This window comes from Oncorhynchus mykiss, chromosome 22 (genome assembly GCF_057628025.1).
Source record: "Oncorhynchus mykiss isolate SJ-2025 chromosome 22, ASM5762802v1, whole genome shotgun sequence".
NCBI classification, from domain to species: Eukaryota; Metazoa; Chordata; class Actinopteri; order Salmoniformes; family Salmonidae; genus Oncorhynchus; species Oncorhynchus mykiss.
In genome coordinates, this window is record NC_143043.1 from 49,321,821 (window position 1) to 49,338,915 (window position 17,095).

The window sequence follows — 17,095 nt, forward strand, 5'->3', positions numbered from 1 at the left end:
TGTCAACTTCGCTACTGTCAACTTCCCTACTGTCAACTTTCCTACTGTCAACTTCCCTACTGTCAACTTCCCTACTGTCAACTTCGCTACTGTCAACTTCGCTACTGTCAACTTCCCTACTGTCAACTTCCCTACTGTCAACTTCCCTACTGTCAACTTCCCTACTGTCAACTTTCCTACTGTCAACTTCCCTACTGTCAACTTCCCTACTGTCAACTTCCCTACTGTCAACTTCGCTACTGTCAACTTCGCTACTGTCAACTTCCCTACTGTCAACTTTCCTACTGTCAACTTCCCTACTGTCAACTTTCCTACTGTCAACTTCCCTACTGTCAACTTCCCTACTGTCAACTTCCCTACTGTCAACTTTCCTACTGTCAACTTCCCTACTGTCAACTTCCCTACTGTCAACTTTCCTACTGTCAACTTCCCTACTGTCAACTTCCCTACTGTCAACTTTCCTACTGTCAACTTCCCTACTGTCAACTTCCCTACTGTCAACTTCCCTACTGTCAACTTTCCTACTGTCAACTTCCCTACTGTCAACTTCCCTACTGTCAACTTTCCTACTGTCAACTTCCCTACTGTCAACTTTCCTACTGTCAACTTCCCTACTGTCAACTTCCCTACTGTCAACTTCTCTACTGTCAACTTCCATACTGTCAACTTTCCTACTGTCAACTTCCCTACTGTCAACTTCCCTACTGTCAACTTCCCTACTGTCAACTTTCCTACACACTGGCCAGCTGACATGTGGTGTGCCGTCATGTGACCTGAGGTTGTGGATTATGGGCCAAACTGAGCACTGACATCACCCAAACCAGTTAGTCTGCACAGTTACCCTACTTCCCATGTGAAATAGCCTTTGAGTAACCAAAACATCACCTATACTATATTTTCCATATTAAAATGCTCAGTTGAGAAAATGTATCTTTATTCTAATTTCTAACTATCAATAATGTTGAAAGGACAGGCTAAGTGGGCACAGAAACATCCAATCCTCTCATACATTACATCATAAATTATTTGTTTATCTAAACATTAGTTAATTTGTGTGTGTGTGTGTGTGTGTGTGTGTGTGTGTGTGTGTGTATGTGTGTGTGTGTGTGTGTATGCAGAGAGACTCCGGAGAGGGTGGAGTTTCTGTCAGTAACTCAGGGATAAATAGAGAGGCAGAGCTCAGAATTTGTTAGAAGACGGACCTCACAGGGTCACACACAGGACCAAGCAGGAGCAGGACCTCAGCATTTCTACCCTTTAATACAAATGGAGAAACATGAAGATTTTCAATACTGTTTTCAAGACAGAAACTCTTCTTGCAGAAAGGCTTTGCTATCGACATCTATCTACATAACACTGTACATCATCTTGTCATTGATTTCAGCAGTTACAGTATTTTTGAACCTACTGGTGATCATCTCCATCTCTCACTTCAAGCAGCTCCACACAGCAACCAACCTGCTCATCCTCTCTCTGGCTGTGGCAGATCTCCTGGTGGGACTGATTGTAATACCAGTAACGACTGTAGCAATAATGGAATCATGCTGGGGTTTTGGGGAATATTTCTGTGTGTTTCATTTATATATGGCTTTTTTATGTACCTCTTTATCTCTGGGCAATTTGGTCTTGATATCTATTGACCGCTATGTTGCTGTGTGTGATCCCTTATCGTACCACTCTAAAACAACAATAACAAGAATGATGTGTTGTATATCCATCACCTGGTGTTGTTGTATCATATACCGTGCTGCTATTATAAAATACATTGTAAATGTACAGGTACCCAGTAGGTGTTTGAATGAATGTTTTATTGTTGAAGGGATAACCTGGGCTAATATCATTGACATTGTAATTACAATGGTTGTCCCGTGCTCTATTATTATAACACTTTATATGAAAATCTTTGTGGTGGCCAGATCACAGGCCAGAAAGGTATTTTCAAAAGAGGCTGCCAGTGTGTCTGGTGTTAAAACTGTACAGGCAAATAAGTCTGAGAGAAAAGCAGCAAAAACTATTTCTATTGTTGTTGTCAACTATTTAATTTCTTGGATTCCATCTCTATTCGTTTTCTTTTTTTTGTCTTTTTTAAGTGACAATTTATCACTTTTCATCCGTTTTCTGCCACTTGTTAATTCCTTAATAAATCCAATAATTTATGCTTTCTTTTATCCTTGGTTCAGAGTGACAGCTAAACATATTTTATCTCTGAAGGTATGGCATTCATAGTACTATGTTTTTACTCCTAAATTTGACAAACATAGGTTTGATATAGTTATGTTATAGAATTGTTGTAATTTCTTCTTTCATGTAACAATACACTGACGTGACTTATCTCAGTGTTGTCATCATAAATACATGTAGTGTTCATACAGAATGTTTTGTCTGGATTGGATTGGAATGACTTGGAGAAGGTATAAGCTTGTTTTATAAAATACATTGTAGTAATTTTTGGGTTGTATTTTCCAAATACCAAAGCCTGTTGATGTCCCATGGTATTTAATGTGGACCACAGGAAGATTAGCTGATGCTTTTGCAATGGATAATGGGGATCCTAATAAATACCAAAAGTATAAATAGTATGTAAGTATTCTAAAAGTTCATTTCAAGAATGTCATGAGTCATTCTATGTATTGTCTAACATCACCCTCTAGTGGTGTAATTTAGACACAATGCCTGAAACAAGCGCTGTAAAGTTGAAATGTACAATATTGCAAGATATCAGTTAACGTCCAGGTCTAACTAAATTGTGTAAGTAGTTGATGGTAAAATGTAAGAATATGCAATTATTGGTAACACTTTATAATGTTCAGTTATAAACCATTTGTAAGGCATTTACAGTGTTAACCATTTATTATTAATTCCACGTTTGCGAAATTTTACTCAGATATTCTCACATTTATAAATAACTACTACATTATATGCGTTAATTATTTAAAACTACAGTGCAAGGCACTTCAACACTACATCACTGCTGACAGGTCAGGGATCACTTAAGAGCAGCTCTCTCAGATGCTGTGAATATAGAGAGTGGGTATCACACTAAAGAATTTGTAATGGATTAGTAAATAGTTTATTTATAATTAGGGATACAGCGACCAGTGAAGCTCTTCCATTTTGCCAACTGCTCCCTCATGATTACCAGCAGCTGAGCTGAACAGGATTGCTGGATAATTATATACAATAATGACAGTGGTAGCCCTCAACTGGAACGGGACAGCCTTCCCCCGGGTGGTGGGATATGAAGATGTCCGTGGTCAGTGCGTGGCCTGGATGTGGCTGCAGCTCCAACACCGGTCCATAGTTATGACCCGGTTTAACTCAGTTCTCTGCCTGCGCTGTGAGGTATCTGGTCTCTGGTTCTTTCTTAACCAACTGGGACAGCACTAGCCTGCATTTGGCCTCATAGCTTGATCCTCTCCCTTGTACAGTGACACACTGAGGGCCTGTGGCACCAGGAGGAACCTTGGTGTGCGGAAGACAGACATGTTGAGGAACAGATGTTTCTCCACACATCCGTGGCAGCTGCCGCTATAGCCTGATACCAGTCTACCTGCAGGGGACAGACAAAACAAGACATATTAGGTTCACACTCCAGAAGTAGGGCCTAGACTTCAATTGACAGTACTTGAAATGTCAGAGTCAATATAGGCCTTTAGCTGCAATAAACAAACCAAATGCTCTCCGACTTAGCCTGCCTCATTCCTTTTTCATTGGTTAATTTTTGGCCCAAAACAAATGGGAGTGAATGAACTTCAGATGCAGTTGTTTTCAAAAACCAAATGGTACAGTAATCAAATGAAATGTATTTGTCACATACACACGGTTAGCAGATGTTAATGCGAGTGTAGCGAAATGATTGTGCTTCTAGTTCCGACAATGCAGTAATAACCAACGAGTAATCTAACCTAACAATTCCAGAACTACTACCTTATAGACACAAGTGTAAAGGGATAAATAATATGTACATAAAGATATGAACGAGTGATGGTACAGAACGGCATAGGCAAGATGCAGTAGAGGGTATCGAGTACAGTGTATATACAGTGGGGCAAAAAAAGTATTTAGTCAGCCACCAATTGTGCAAGTTCTCCCACTTAAAAAGATGAGAGAGGCCTGTAATTTTCATCATAGGTACACTTCAACTATGACAGACAAAATGAGAAAAAAAATCCAGAAAATCACATTGTAGGATTTTTAATTTATTTATTTGCAAATTATGGTGGAAAATAGATAGAGGTGAGTTGGTGTTACAACTGTTGTTAGTTATTTCTTTTTTTATTAGTTTCATTTATTTATTTACTTATCAAGACATAATCAATGGTGAGTGTAAGTGAATTACTTGTGAGTTCATCAATAGTTCCTTCAATCACTGGTTAATTTTGCGCGTCATTACTGCGAGCCATCATGACACTCAAAAGCCGGAACAGCTGCAGTTTACTTGTGAGGCTAATTTTAGAGGAGAAAATACAAATGTATTTTGACTTGTTGAAACAAAGTTTAGGGGAAGATTTTCGGATTCTTTTCTCTGCAAGTTGAACGAATGGATTACTCAAATCGATGGCGCCAACTAAACAGACTTTTTGGGATACAAAACGACACTACATGTTATCTCTGGGACCCATTGGATGACATATCAGAGGAAGATTTTCAAAATAAGTGAATATTTCATCTTTATATGTGAATGTATGAAACCTGTGCCTTTGTAAAAAATATTTTTACGTGGGGCGCTGTCCTCAAACAATCACATGAATGTTTTCACTGTAATAGCCACTGTAAATTGTTAGATTAACAATAATTTAAGCTTTCAGCCGATATAAGACTCTTATGTGTACCTAAATGTATAAAATCTATAATAATTATTTGAATTTATTTGAATTACGCGCCCTCCAGTTTAAATGGAAGTTGTTCCACTAGCGTGACATCTATCCCCAACATGCTGATAGAAATTTGGTCAAACGGATTTTTAATTAACTTCTTGAAGCTAGGGGGCACTATTTTTATGTTTTGAAAAATAACGTTCCCAAAGTAAACGGACAATTTCTCAGGACCAGATGCTAGAATATGCATATAATTGACAGATTAGGATAGAAAACACTCTAAAGTTTCCAAAACTGTCAAAATATTGTCTGTGAGTATAAAAGAACTGATATTGCAGGCTGAGAAAAATCAAACCAGGAAGTGACTGTTATTTAGAAACCTCTGAGTTCCTATCCGTCCCTATTGAGCAGTGAATGAGATATCAACCAGATTCCTTTTTCTATGGCTTCCCTAATGTGTCTAGTGTCACAATACATAGTTTCAGGCTTTTATTTTGAAAAATGAGCCTGAACGTCAACATTGCGTCAGTGGTCAGCTGAAGTCTCTCAGAGTGTTTTGTGCGTAAAGGACAAATGCGGCCATTGTTTCTCTCTTTCCTACTAAAGCCATCTGTCCCGGTTGATATATTATCGAATAGATATTTGAAAAACACCTTGAGGATTGATTATAAACAACGTTTGCCATGTTTCTGTCGATATTATGGAGCTAATTTTGAATATTTTTTGGCGTTGTCGTGACCGCAATTTCCGGTCAAATTCTCAGCCAAACGTGAAGAACTAACAGAGTTATTTCGGCTACAAAAATAATACTTTGGGAAAAAATGAACATTTACTATTTAACTGGGAGTCTTGTGAGTGAAAACATCCGAAGCTCATCAAAGGTAAACAATTTAATTTGATTGCTTTTCTGATTTTCGTGACCAGGTTGCCTGCTGCTAGCTAGGCATAATGCTATGCTAGGCTAGGCTATCGATAAACTTACACAAATGCTTGTCTTGCTTAGGCTGTAAAGCATATTTTCAAAATCTGAGATGACAGGGTGATTAATAAAAGGCTAAGCTGTGTTTCAATATATTTCACTTGTGATTTTGAATAATGAATATTTTCTAGTAATATTTATGTCCGTTGCGTTATGCTAATTAGTGTCAGTTGATGATTACGCTCCTGGATCCGGGATGGGTAGTTACAAGAGTTAACTTGGGTCAAACGTTTTGGGTAGCCTTCCACAAGCTTCTCCACAATAAGTTGGGTGAATTTTGGCCCATTCCTCCTGACAGAGCTGGTGTAACTGAGTCAGGTTTGTAGGCCTCCTTGCTCGCACATGCTTTTTCAGATGTGCCAACAACTTTTCCATTGAATTTAGGTCAGGGCTTTGTGAAGGCCACTCCAATACATTGACTTTCTTGTCCTTAAGCCATTTTGCCATTACTTTGGAAGTATGCTTGAGGTCATTGTCCATTTGGAAGACCCATTTGCGACCAAGTTTTTACTTCCTGACTGATGTCTTGAGATGTTGCTTCAATATATCCACTTAATTTTCCTTTCCCCACGATGCCATCTATTTTGTGAAGTGCACCAGACCCTCCTGCAGCAAAGCACCCCCACAAGATGATGCTGCCACACCCGTGCTTCACGGTTGGGATGGTGGGATTTCTCTAAAAAGTAGGATCTTTGTCCCCATGTGCAGTTGCAAACCGTAGTGTGGCTTTTTTATGGCGGTTTTGGAGCAGTGGCTTCTTCCTTGGTGAGCGGCCTCTCAGGTTATGTCGATATAGGACTGGTTTTTAGTGTGGATATAGATACTTTTGTACCTGTTTTCTCCAGCATCTTCACAAGGTCCTTTGCTGTTGTTCAAGGATTGATTTGCACTTTTCGCACCAAAGTAGGTTCATCTCTAGGAGACAGAACGCATCTCATTCCTGTACTTGCATACTATTGTTTGTACAGATGAACGTGGTACCTTCAAGCATTTGGAAATTGCTCCCAAGAATGAACCAGACAGTCTTGCCTGATTTCTTTTGATTTCCCATGATGTCAAAGAGGCACTGACTTCAACTGTACCTATATCCTTGTGATCAGCATGGATAGACCTTTACTGCACAGAATACAATTTGTTACTAACACAAAGGTCAAGGTCAAATTGATTTCAGATCACTGTTCCTCAGTGTCTGAGCATCATAGGAACATCATGATATCAATGTGATCAGCATGGTTTCACCATTCTGGTGCACGAAGCAGCTTGTTTCAAGGACAAAGCATTCAATAATTACATGGACCAAGGTCAAGGTCAACTTGCTGGGTCAAACTGACCCAGAACCACACAGACACCGTGAGGAAGAAGGCACAACAGCAACTCTTCAACCTCAGGATACTTTACAAATTAGGTCTGTCCCTGGGGGTCCTCACAGTGTTCTACAGGAGCACCATCGAGAGCAACTTGATCCCCACACCCGTTCAATGGTCATGCTGCTCCCCCTATGGTCATTCCCCCCTACAACATTAGCAGTTTTTACTCTGCCTCCAACCCAATGGACAAGGATTTATAATGCTATTTCAAATGTTTTATTTTTTTTTATTACCATTTTCATTATTTTATTTCACTTAGTCCTGCATGTTCAAGCTCAGAGCCTGAGATGTTCACTGTACTCTGCAATCACACGTGTACATATGGCTATTAAACACAAAACCTAAATGAAAATGGAAAGTCCCCTAAATTGGTGAATTAACATTTAAGAAGTTAATATGAGAACACTTCAGTATCACATATTAAAGTGACAATTATCTTGTATTAATGTGATCACGATGTTGTATTAACTTGATAATTATCTCATCAAAGTTACAGGAATTCCTGCCAAAAGTTTCAGATACAAATTTAGTCTAGTTCACATGAAATAAGAACTTCAATTGACAGCACAATTAGTGACAGTTCAAATATGGCTGGGGGGGGGGGGGTGTTTAGGAAAGCTACTTTCCTTATATACACTAGCATACTCCACAGTAACCACATGGGTTGCCACTGTCTGCTCTGGGCTCATTTTAATCACACTCTAACCTTTGATATTTGCCTCTCTGAAGGCCACAAAACAACATGTTTCATTGCACATGACAAGGCTTTTTTTTTTTTTTTAAGTTATTGACTTCACATTAAGCCAGATTCAAGTAACTTCCATGACAGCTTTGTGTTGCTGAAACTTGAAGCAGCAACCACGGTACAATCAATCGGGAGGTGGGTTATACATAGAGATGAAAATTAGACTCATTTGAATATTACCTCCGCAAGGCAACCTGGCCAACTTCCTCCATGGAGAGTGCCCATTGCAAATTGTTGCATATGAGGCCACGTTACAGAATTGTACATTTTATTTGAGGGTATTTTCCTACATATGTTTTACCGTTTAGGAACAAAAACAAATTATGTATCTAGTCCCCCCATTTGAAGACGTCATAAGTATTTGAACAACTTCACTTGTAGTGTGTTAAAGGTTGTAACCCTTTAATTGTAATGTTCAATTAGATAATGTATTTAGATATCGGTTCAATTACCCTGTAAGCAGTCTATGAACTGCTCTAATGAGTGACTGCAATCCACACTTTGGTTTTGAAAGTCACTGCCAACAAACACGAATGCTATTATTTTCAGACAAAACACGTTACTACTTCAGCACACTACCACAACAATGTGACTGTTTTTGAAAAAAAAATGCAATATACAGTGCCTTGCGAAAGTATTCGGCCCCCTTGAACTTTGCAACCTTTTGCCACATTTCAGGCTTCAAACATAAAGATATAAAACTGTATTTTTTTGTGAAGAATCAACAACAAGTGGGACACAATCATGAAGTGGAACGACATTTATTGGATATTTCAAACTTTTTTAACAAATCAAAAACTGAAAAATTGGGCGTGCAAAATTATTCAGCCCCCTTAAGTTAATACTTTGTAGCGCCACCTTTTGCTGCGATTACAGCTGTAAGTCGCTTGGGGTATGTCTCTATCAGTTTTGCACATCGAGAGACTGAATTTTTTTCCCATTCCTCCTTGCAAAACAGCTCGAGCTCAGTGAGGTTGGATGGAGAGCATTTGTGAACAGCAGTTTTCAGTTCTTTCCACAGATTCTCGATTGGATTCAGGTCTGGACTTTGACTTGGCCATTCTAACACCTGGATATGTTTATTTTTGAACCATTCCATTGTAGATTTTGCTTTATGTTTTGGATCAATGTCTTGTTGGAAGACAAATCTCCGTCCCAGTCTCAGGTCTTTTGCAGACTCCATCAGGTTTTCTTCCAGAATGGTTATGTATTTGGCTCCATCCATCTTCCCATCAATTTTAACCATCTTCCCTGTCCCTGCTGAAGAAAAGCAGGACCAAACCATGATGCTGCCACCACCATGTTTGACAGTGGGGATGGTGTGTTCAGCTGTGTTGCTTTTACGGCAAACATAACGTTTTGCATTGTTGCCAAAAAGTTCAATTTTGGTTTCATCTGACCAGAGCACCATCTTCCACATGTTTGGTGTGTCTCCCAGGTGGCTTGTGGCAAACTTTAAACAACACTTTTTATGGATATCTTTAAGAAATATCTTTCTTCTTGCCACTCTTCCATAAAGGCCAGATTTGTGCAATATACGACTGATTGTTGTCCTATGGACAGAGTCTCCCACCTCAGCTGTAGATCTCTGCAGTTCATCCAGAGTGATCATGGGCCTCTTGGATGCATCTCTGATCAGTCTTCTCCTTGTATGAGCTGAAAGTTTAGAGGGACGGCCAGGTCTTGGTAGATTTGCAGTGGTCTGATACTCCTTCCATTTCAATATTATCGCTTGCACAGTGCTCCTTGGGATGTTTAAAGCTTGGGAAATATTTTTGTATCCAAATCCGGCTTTGAACTTCTTCACAACAGTATCTCGGACCTGCCATGTGTGTTCCTTGTTCTTCATGATGCTATCTGCGCTTTTAACGGACCTCTGAGACTATCACAGTGCAGTTGCATTTATACGGAGACTTGATTACACACAGGTGGATTGTATTTATCATCATTAGTCATTTAGGTCAACATTGGATCATTCAGAGATCCTCACTGAACTTCTGGAGAGAGTTTGCTGCACTGAAAGTAAAGGGGCTGAATAATTTTGCACGCCCAATTTTTCAGTTTTTGATTTGTTAAAAAAGTTTGAAATATCCAATAAATGTCGTTCTATTGCATATGTATTATATCTATGCATTTTCAGGTGATGTTGGTTTTCTTACATTACAAGTTCTTGACATAATGTGGACTTGGTCTTTTAATAACAACTGGTGCCATCTTCTGTATACCACCCCTACCTTGTCACAACACAATTGATTTATCACCTTTCAGGTAAGACCCAGATGACAACAATGTTGAAGTAACAACAGTTTATTAATCCAACAGGGGCAGGCAAAAGACAGGTCAAGGGCAGGCAGGGGTCAGTAATCCAGATCAAATCAAATCAAATGTTATATGTCACATACACATGGTTAGCAGAAATTAATGCGAGTGAAGTGAAATGCTTGTGCTTCTAGTTCTGACCGTGCAGTAATATCTAACAAGTAATCTAACAATTTCACAACAACTACCTTATACACACAAGTGTAATGGAATGAATAAGAATATGTACATATAAATATATGGATGAGTGATGGCCGTGCGGCATAGGCAAGATGAAGTAGATGGTATAGAGTACGGAATATACGAATGAGATGAGTAATGCAGGGTATGTAAACCATTTTTAATGATTAAAGTGGAGATTTGATAGGTGGGGCATACAGGACGGCAGGCAGGGTCAGGGTAGGCAGAGGTCAGCAATCCAGATAGGTGTTGTGAAGGTACAGGATGGCAGACAGGGTCCAGGGTCAGGGCAGGCAGAATGGTCAACAACGGGAAAACTAGAAAACAGGATCAACCGAGAGACAGGAACAGAGGGAAAACAGAGGTAAAAACCCTTGCTCCGCTCGGCCTCATACCTACAGTATCTGTCATGGTTTGCAGGGAGAGGTCTCGAGTGTGGAGTGAGAGATCCAGTGAAGCGATGTCCTCCTTTTGTTTAGAGGTCACATTTTCCAACTTTCTCACCTGGTCTTTCTCATCCTTCATTAAATCAGCAACTTCAATGAGTTCTGCTGTTTTGTCCTCCAACTTGGTCATTGTGTTCATTAACTGATCATCTTTGGTCTGCAGCTTTTGGAATAGAGCATTATTGCTTTGAGTGGTTTCATTCACAACCGTTTGCAGGGCATTAAGTTGCTCACCCCGGTTTCTAGCTTACTCGTTAGATTCATCTAGCTTTGCGTGGACTTCATCGCATTTAATTTTGGCTAAAACATGTTGTTCCTTTAGAATACGGACTTGGTCAAGAGTTTGTTTGCGTTCTTTGTTAGACAGATCTTCCAATTTATCTGTCCTCTCACACAGTTCCTCGTCTAGCAGTAGCTTATCCTTTTCGGCTTTTGATGCCAGCTCCCTGGTTCTCTCCACCTGTGCCTTGAACTCCCCAGCTTCCTGCTCATGCTTCTGCATAGTTGAGGGCTAAACTGGAGAGAACCTTTACCAGGCCTGATAGTCTATTTTGAGGAGCATCTGTCGCAATGTCTGCATTTTTCTTGTTTATGGCATCGAATTCGAACATTTCCAGCCCCTCGGCATAGTTAGATTTGCATTGTTGCTGAGGTCAGCGATCAATCTTTCCGTGAGTGAAGGTCCACTGATTAGAGGGGAAATGGGTGGAAACCCATTTGATGGATTGCTCATTGTTATGATTATCAGTTATTTCAATTTATGTCATGTTTGGGTTTTTGAGTTGGAGGCTGCAAACACGATTTAACTCAGTTTGTAAATGTCAATGAATCATCAAGACTGGGTCAGTAATGTGAGTTGGTTATTACTGAACTTGCCAAAACCGATTTAATTTATTAAATTCATTTTAATGATAAATCTAACCTGTATAGGCTATTTGGGAATGTGAACTTTAATTCACCTGAAAGAGTTGCTATCTCTAAGTTAACGTTGAAAAGTTTAACTATGTCTCATTGGTTGGAACACATTCGTTTGCGTATTATTCCAATAATCGACCTGGAAAGGTAGTGTCGCAATTTAATGTATTTATTACATTGAATGAGCCAATGATATCCAATCAGTTGAGACTGGTAAGATTGTTTAAAAATAATTACTGGTGATTCTTCACCACCAGAGGTCACTGTTAACACAAGCTAAAATCGACCAGGTACCAGTGAAGGTACAATTTCACAATACTGTAAAATGGTCATTAAGCTGGTAAAACAGATTAAATGTTTTAATCAATTTGAATGATTAGTCAACCCCGTATAGGCTACAGGAATTAGCTTCAATTACCCTGAAATAGTTGCTATATCTAAGTTAATGGGGAACAGTTTAATGATGTCTCATTGGTTAGTACACATTAGTTTGTGTATTATTCCAATAACCAACCTGGAAAGGTAGTGTATCAATTTAATGTATGTATAAAATTGAAAGACAATATTATCTAATCAGTTGATATCCTACAGCGTTACCTGAATTATTTAACGAAAAATGACTGGCGATTCGTCAGAGGTTACTGATAGCGCAAGCTGAGATAACACAGGATTCCCGCCTGGAGCGGGAATTCACTATGAACAAAGGGGAAAACAAAAATGGCTGCTCCCTTTTGATAGCTTAGCATCTGGAGCAATGCTTTCTTGCGCTGGGTTTCCACCTCACCGCACAAAGGAAGTTCCCTCCAACAAGGGAACGGGTTTACTAGATGACGTCTCACGTTCAACCCTTATAATGCCTGGCTCATATGTCCTCTGCTCTAGGAATTGCTTATGACCGAGTCTGGTCGCCCCTGAAAGCGATCGACAGAAATAACACTAAGTTGGGCCCGACTACCTGCATCGGCTGGTACTTATGCCCTAGATCGTAGCATTCAGTAGACCCCCCCCCCCCCCCTACGCACTGGCTTTCATCAGAAATACCACAGGGGTGGTACTCTCTTGACCAGTATCTGGGGGAAATTGAACGTCACACACACACGCTTCTCTCCTGCAGTAGTCCTGCCTACAGCTATTAATGGCATATATGTATCTTGCTACACAATTGGTATGGAATTAACCCAACAGTGCGGCCTTGTCATATTTTAGATTCCTCACCAGGGGGCGCCAATATGTCGTGACGTTGAATTAGTTAATGTGACGACTGTTGCTCATCGAACAATTAAAGGTTTCTAATTGCGTGATTAACTTAATCAAGCAATTATTAAACTCATTAACCTGGGGCACCATGGGAAAATTTGTTTTAATGATTTTCTATTTCCCAAATTAACTCAAAGAATATCAGAATATTGGTTTTACAACATTAACCAGTTACCTCTACAGTCTCGTTCTGAACGTCGCATAATCTGGGAATCTGCAAGGACCCGGGTCTCACCAATGAGTTCGTAACACACCAATCTGAGTTGAGTATTTTTTACTAGAAAGCTAAAATGATGATAAAATATATACGTACACAAAACCACATTCTAGGCTATTGATTAGAACTTAGTATAACGGGCCAACACACTATGACGCATGTTACCCAAAATGGGGATTTAAAAGAAAGAGAAAAAGTGAGAAAGTACACGAGAGAAATATACCTTTGGGTGAATTTATCAGCTATGCTTATTCTAACCCTAGCCTTGACCCAAAATGCCGCTCTTATGGGTCAGAATATAATGATGCAATTACGTGGGCAATGTCTCCGTGGGTTCTCCACGTGGACCGTTCAGGCTGCTCAATGACGCACTTCTCCGGCGCAACTCTTTGGTTGTCCTCACGAGGTCAGTGTCCTTTTGGCTTAGGAGTCTGTTCCCTTGCCCTTGCTCTGGAAGGGATCTTCTGAGGACAGGCAGCTCTGTAGCTCAGAGCTCACAGTGTTGGAATGAAACAGTGTAGATACCCCGATTCGATGAGGAGTGGAGTGGAGGCTAGGGGGTTTGACTTGAATTCACCCGCTTAGATACAGCTACTCATCCGTAGCTTGGGTAGAAAAATATTTATTTGTCTTCAAACTTGTGTTGCGTTTTGGGTTTGTTGACTTTTTTAGACCTCGGCTGCAGCTTGGGTCACGTAGTCTTATCTGTAAATTCTTCACGCACAGGTTTTATACCCTCGGGTCAGAAGTGGGTAGAACCGCATTTAGGGCACTTCTCTGGGCGTACCAAGTTATGGGCAAGGTCTAGATTAGACTCAAATCCAATTTTAGACAACTAACTTCACATTTCATCTTTACCAAAACATTCTCTTTGATTTGGACATTTTCCATACAATGTACAATGTTTTGGTATTCTATTAACCTTCAATAAAAAATAAAAAATAAAAAAAGACATACATTTTCATATTCTCTCTATCGTCATGACCACCATTGTGGCTGACGGAAGCCATTGTGCCAAAGTCCCTTTATTTCATGTTTAATGTTCTGAGGCTGGTTCTCCATAGTAACAGGACAAAATAAATTTGTCTGTGGCCTAATATTTAACATGCGTGTGAGGGGTCATAAAACCCCCACATCTTCAGACCCCTAGATCTCTCCTCCTCTGTTGGGGTTTGAGAGATAATCTGTAGGGTTGTGGTCTCCTGTAACCTGACCTGATCAGGACAGTCATAACAATATGCTATTTTTTCTATTCAGTAACGTACCATGAAATATGTGGATAAGTTGCTGTCAGTGCATCCCATCTCAACCTTCTTCATTGTGTGGGAAACAAAATAAAAAATGTCAAAAGTGATCAGGGTCTATGCTCACATCCTGTATGTGCTCCTGCTCGGTTTGACTCTGTGCAGTATTGCTGGGGTCTTCCTCCACACTGCGTCATCTAGGATGACTTCCACTCTCTCCTCTGCCCTCTTGACCAGGTCAGGCTGTAAGTTTGGTTCCCTCTGGGGACTGGAGAGAGATGAAACTCCAGACTCCACCCACTGAGACGAGGCAGAGGTCCAAGTAGGGCCTGCCTGCCTGACTGTCTGACCCAGACTCTGTCTCACTGTCCTGCTTCTAACCTACTTAAAAATGTATTTGTTTGAATCAGCCCAATTATAAATGAAATAACCATGATTTACATCATTTTAAATTCAAATCTCTGGCTATTAATAAAACATTGTGGAAATAGGAGAACAAAATCGTCCCCATTATAATGCTCAGTATTTCAGAACATGTACCTTTACACTCATATCTAACAATCAGTGAGACTGAAGGACAGGGTAGGTGGGCACAGCAACATCCAATCACGTCATACATTACATCATGTTTTCATAAATTATTTGTGTGTGTTTGTGTGTGTGCAGAGAGGCTCCTGTGGAGAGGGGTGGGGGGGGGGGGGGGGGGGGTGTCAGTCAGTCAGTCATGGATAAATAGAGAGGCAGAGCTCAGAGTTTGTCAGACGGCTGACCTGGCAGGGTCACACACAGGACCAAGCAGGAGCAGGATGATCTCAGCATTTTGATATTTTACTACAAATGGAGGAACTCGAAGATGTTCAATACTGTTTTCAAGACAGAAATTCTTCTTGCAGAAAGGCTTTGCCATTGACTTCAATTCACTCAGCAATCTACTTATTCATCTCAGTGATTTCAGCAGTTACAGTATTTTTGAACGTACTGGTGATTATCTCCATCTCTCACTTCAAGCAGCTTCACACTCCAACCAACCTGCTCATTCTCTCTCTGGCTGTGTCAGATCTCCTGGTGGGATTGTTTGCGTTACCAGTAACAACGGTAGCAATAATGGAATCATGCTGGGGTTTTGGGGAATATTTCTGTGTGTTTCAATTCTACATCACTTGTTTATGTACTTCGTTATCTCTGGGCAATTTGGTCTTGATATCTATTGACCGCTATGTAGCTGTGTGTGATCCCTTATTGTACCATTCTAAAATAACAATAACAAGAACGATGTGTTCTATATCCATTAACTGGTGTTGTTGTATCATACACGATGCTGCTATTATAAAAAACTTTGTAAATGTACAGGTACCGGGTAGGTGTTTGAAAGAATGTTTTATTCTTGAAGGGTTCAATTGGGTTAATATCATTAGCCTTGTACTTAAAATGGTTGTCCCTTGCGCTATTATTATAACACTTTATTTGAAAATCTTTGTGGTGGCCAGATCACAGGCCAGAAAGGTATTTTCAAAAGAGGCTGGTGTTCAAACTGTACAGGAAAATAAGTCTGAGAGAAAAGCAACAAAAACTCTTTCTATTGTTGTTTTCAACTATCTCATTTGTTGGACTCCATCTCCTGTTTCTTTCTTTCTATCTTTTTTTGGTGAAAATGTATCATCATCCATCATCTGCTTTCTGCCACTTGTTAACTCCTTAATTAATCCAATAATTTATGCTTTCTTTTATCCATGGTTCAAATTGACAGCTAAACTTATTATAACTCTGAAGTTTAGGCGTTCATAGTTCCTATGTTTTTATTCCCCAGTTTGACAAACAGGTTTGAAATGGTTTTGTTATACAATTTTGGTAATTGCTTCTTTCATGTAACAATATCATTTTCATTACTTATCTCTGTGTTGTCATCATAGATACATGTGGTGTTGATACAGAATGTTTTGGTTGGATTGGAATGACTAGGAGAAGGCTTAAGAAGGCATACGCTTGTTTTATAAAATACGTTGTAGTCATTTTGGGTTGTATATTCCAAATACCAACGCCTGTGGTAGTGCCATGTTATTTAATGGTAAATAGTTTGTGCGTTTTCTTGAAAGCACATTTTGAGGATGTCATAAGTAATTATAAGCTGAGTGTACAAAACATTAGGAACAACAACCTAATATTGAATTGCACCCTCTTTTGCCCTCACTACAGCCTGAATTTGTCAGGAAATGGACTCTACAAGATGTCGAAAGTGTTCCACAGGGATGCCGGCCCATATTGACTCCAATCCTTTGTGCTGTGGGTGACTGACCATTCTTGATACACAGGAAATTGCTGGGTGTGAAAAACACCGTTGCCCTTCTTGACACAATCAACACCAATTCCCCTGGCACCTAGTACCATACCCCTTTCAAAGGCACTTAAATATGTTGTCTTGCCCATTCACCCTGTGAATGGCACACATACACAATCCATGTCTTAATTGTTTTAAGGCTTAAAAATCCTTCTTTTACCTGTCTCCTCACCTTCGTCTACAATGATTGAATTGTATTTAACAGGTGACATCAATAAGGGATTATACCTTTCATGTTCTGTACACTCAGTCTATATGTTGTTAAACATTACCC

At 39.8% G+C, this 17,095-nt stretch overlaps 1 protein-coding gene across 2 annotated transcripts; it reads left to right on the plus strand.

The window, feature by feature from the left end:
• The first annotated feature begins 1,263 nt into the window (after positions 1 to 1,263).
• LOC149972884 (trace amine-associated receptor 13c-like) lies at positions 1,264 to 2,272 on the plus strand. Of its 2 annotated transcripts, XM_090216381.1 has the most exons (2): positions 1,264 to 2,216; positions 2,248 to 2,272. In XM_090216381.1, exons 1-2 carry the CDS (start codon positions 1,267 to 1,269, stop codon positions 2,270 to 2,272), a joined length of 975 nt encoding a protein of 324 aa, XP_090072507.1. In that variant the 5' UTR covers positions 1,264 to 1,266. The 2 variants fall into 2 exon arrangements, with proteins under 2 accessions (XP_090072507.1, XP_090072506.1); XM_090216380.1 differs by lacking the exon at positions 2,248 to 2,272 and having other exon boundaries at positions 1,267 to 2,226.
• The last annotated feature ends 14,823 nt before the right edge of the window (positions 2,273 to 17,095 follow it).

Coding starts and splice junctions, on each gene's coding strand:
- LOC149972884 (XM_090216381.1), top strand. CDS start 1,267: ATGGAGAAACATGAAGATTTTCAATACTGTTTTCAAGACAGAAACTCT. Junction 2,217..2,247: donor ATTTTATCTCTGAAGGTATG/GCATTCATAGTA, acceptor TTTACTCCTAAA/TTTGACAAACATAGGTTTGA.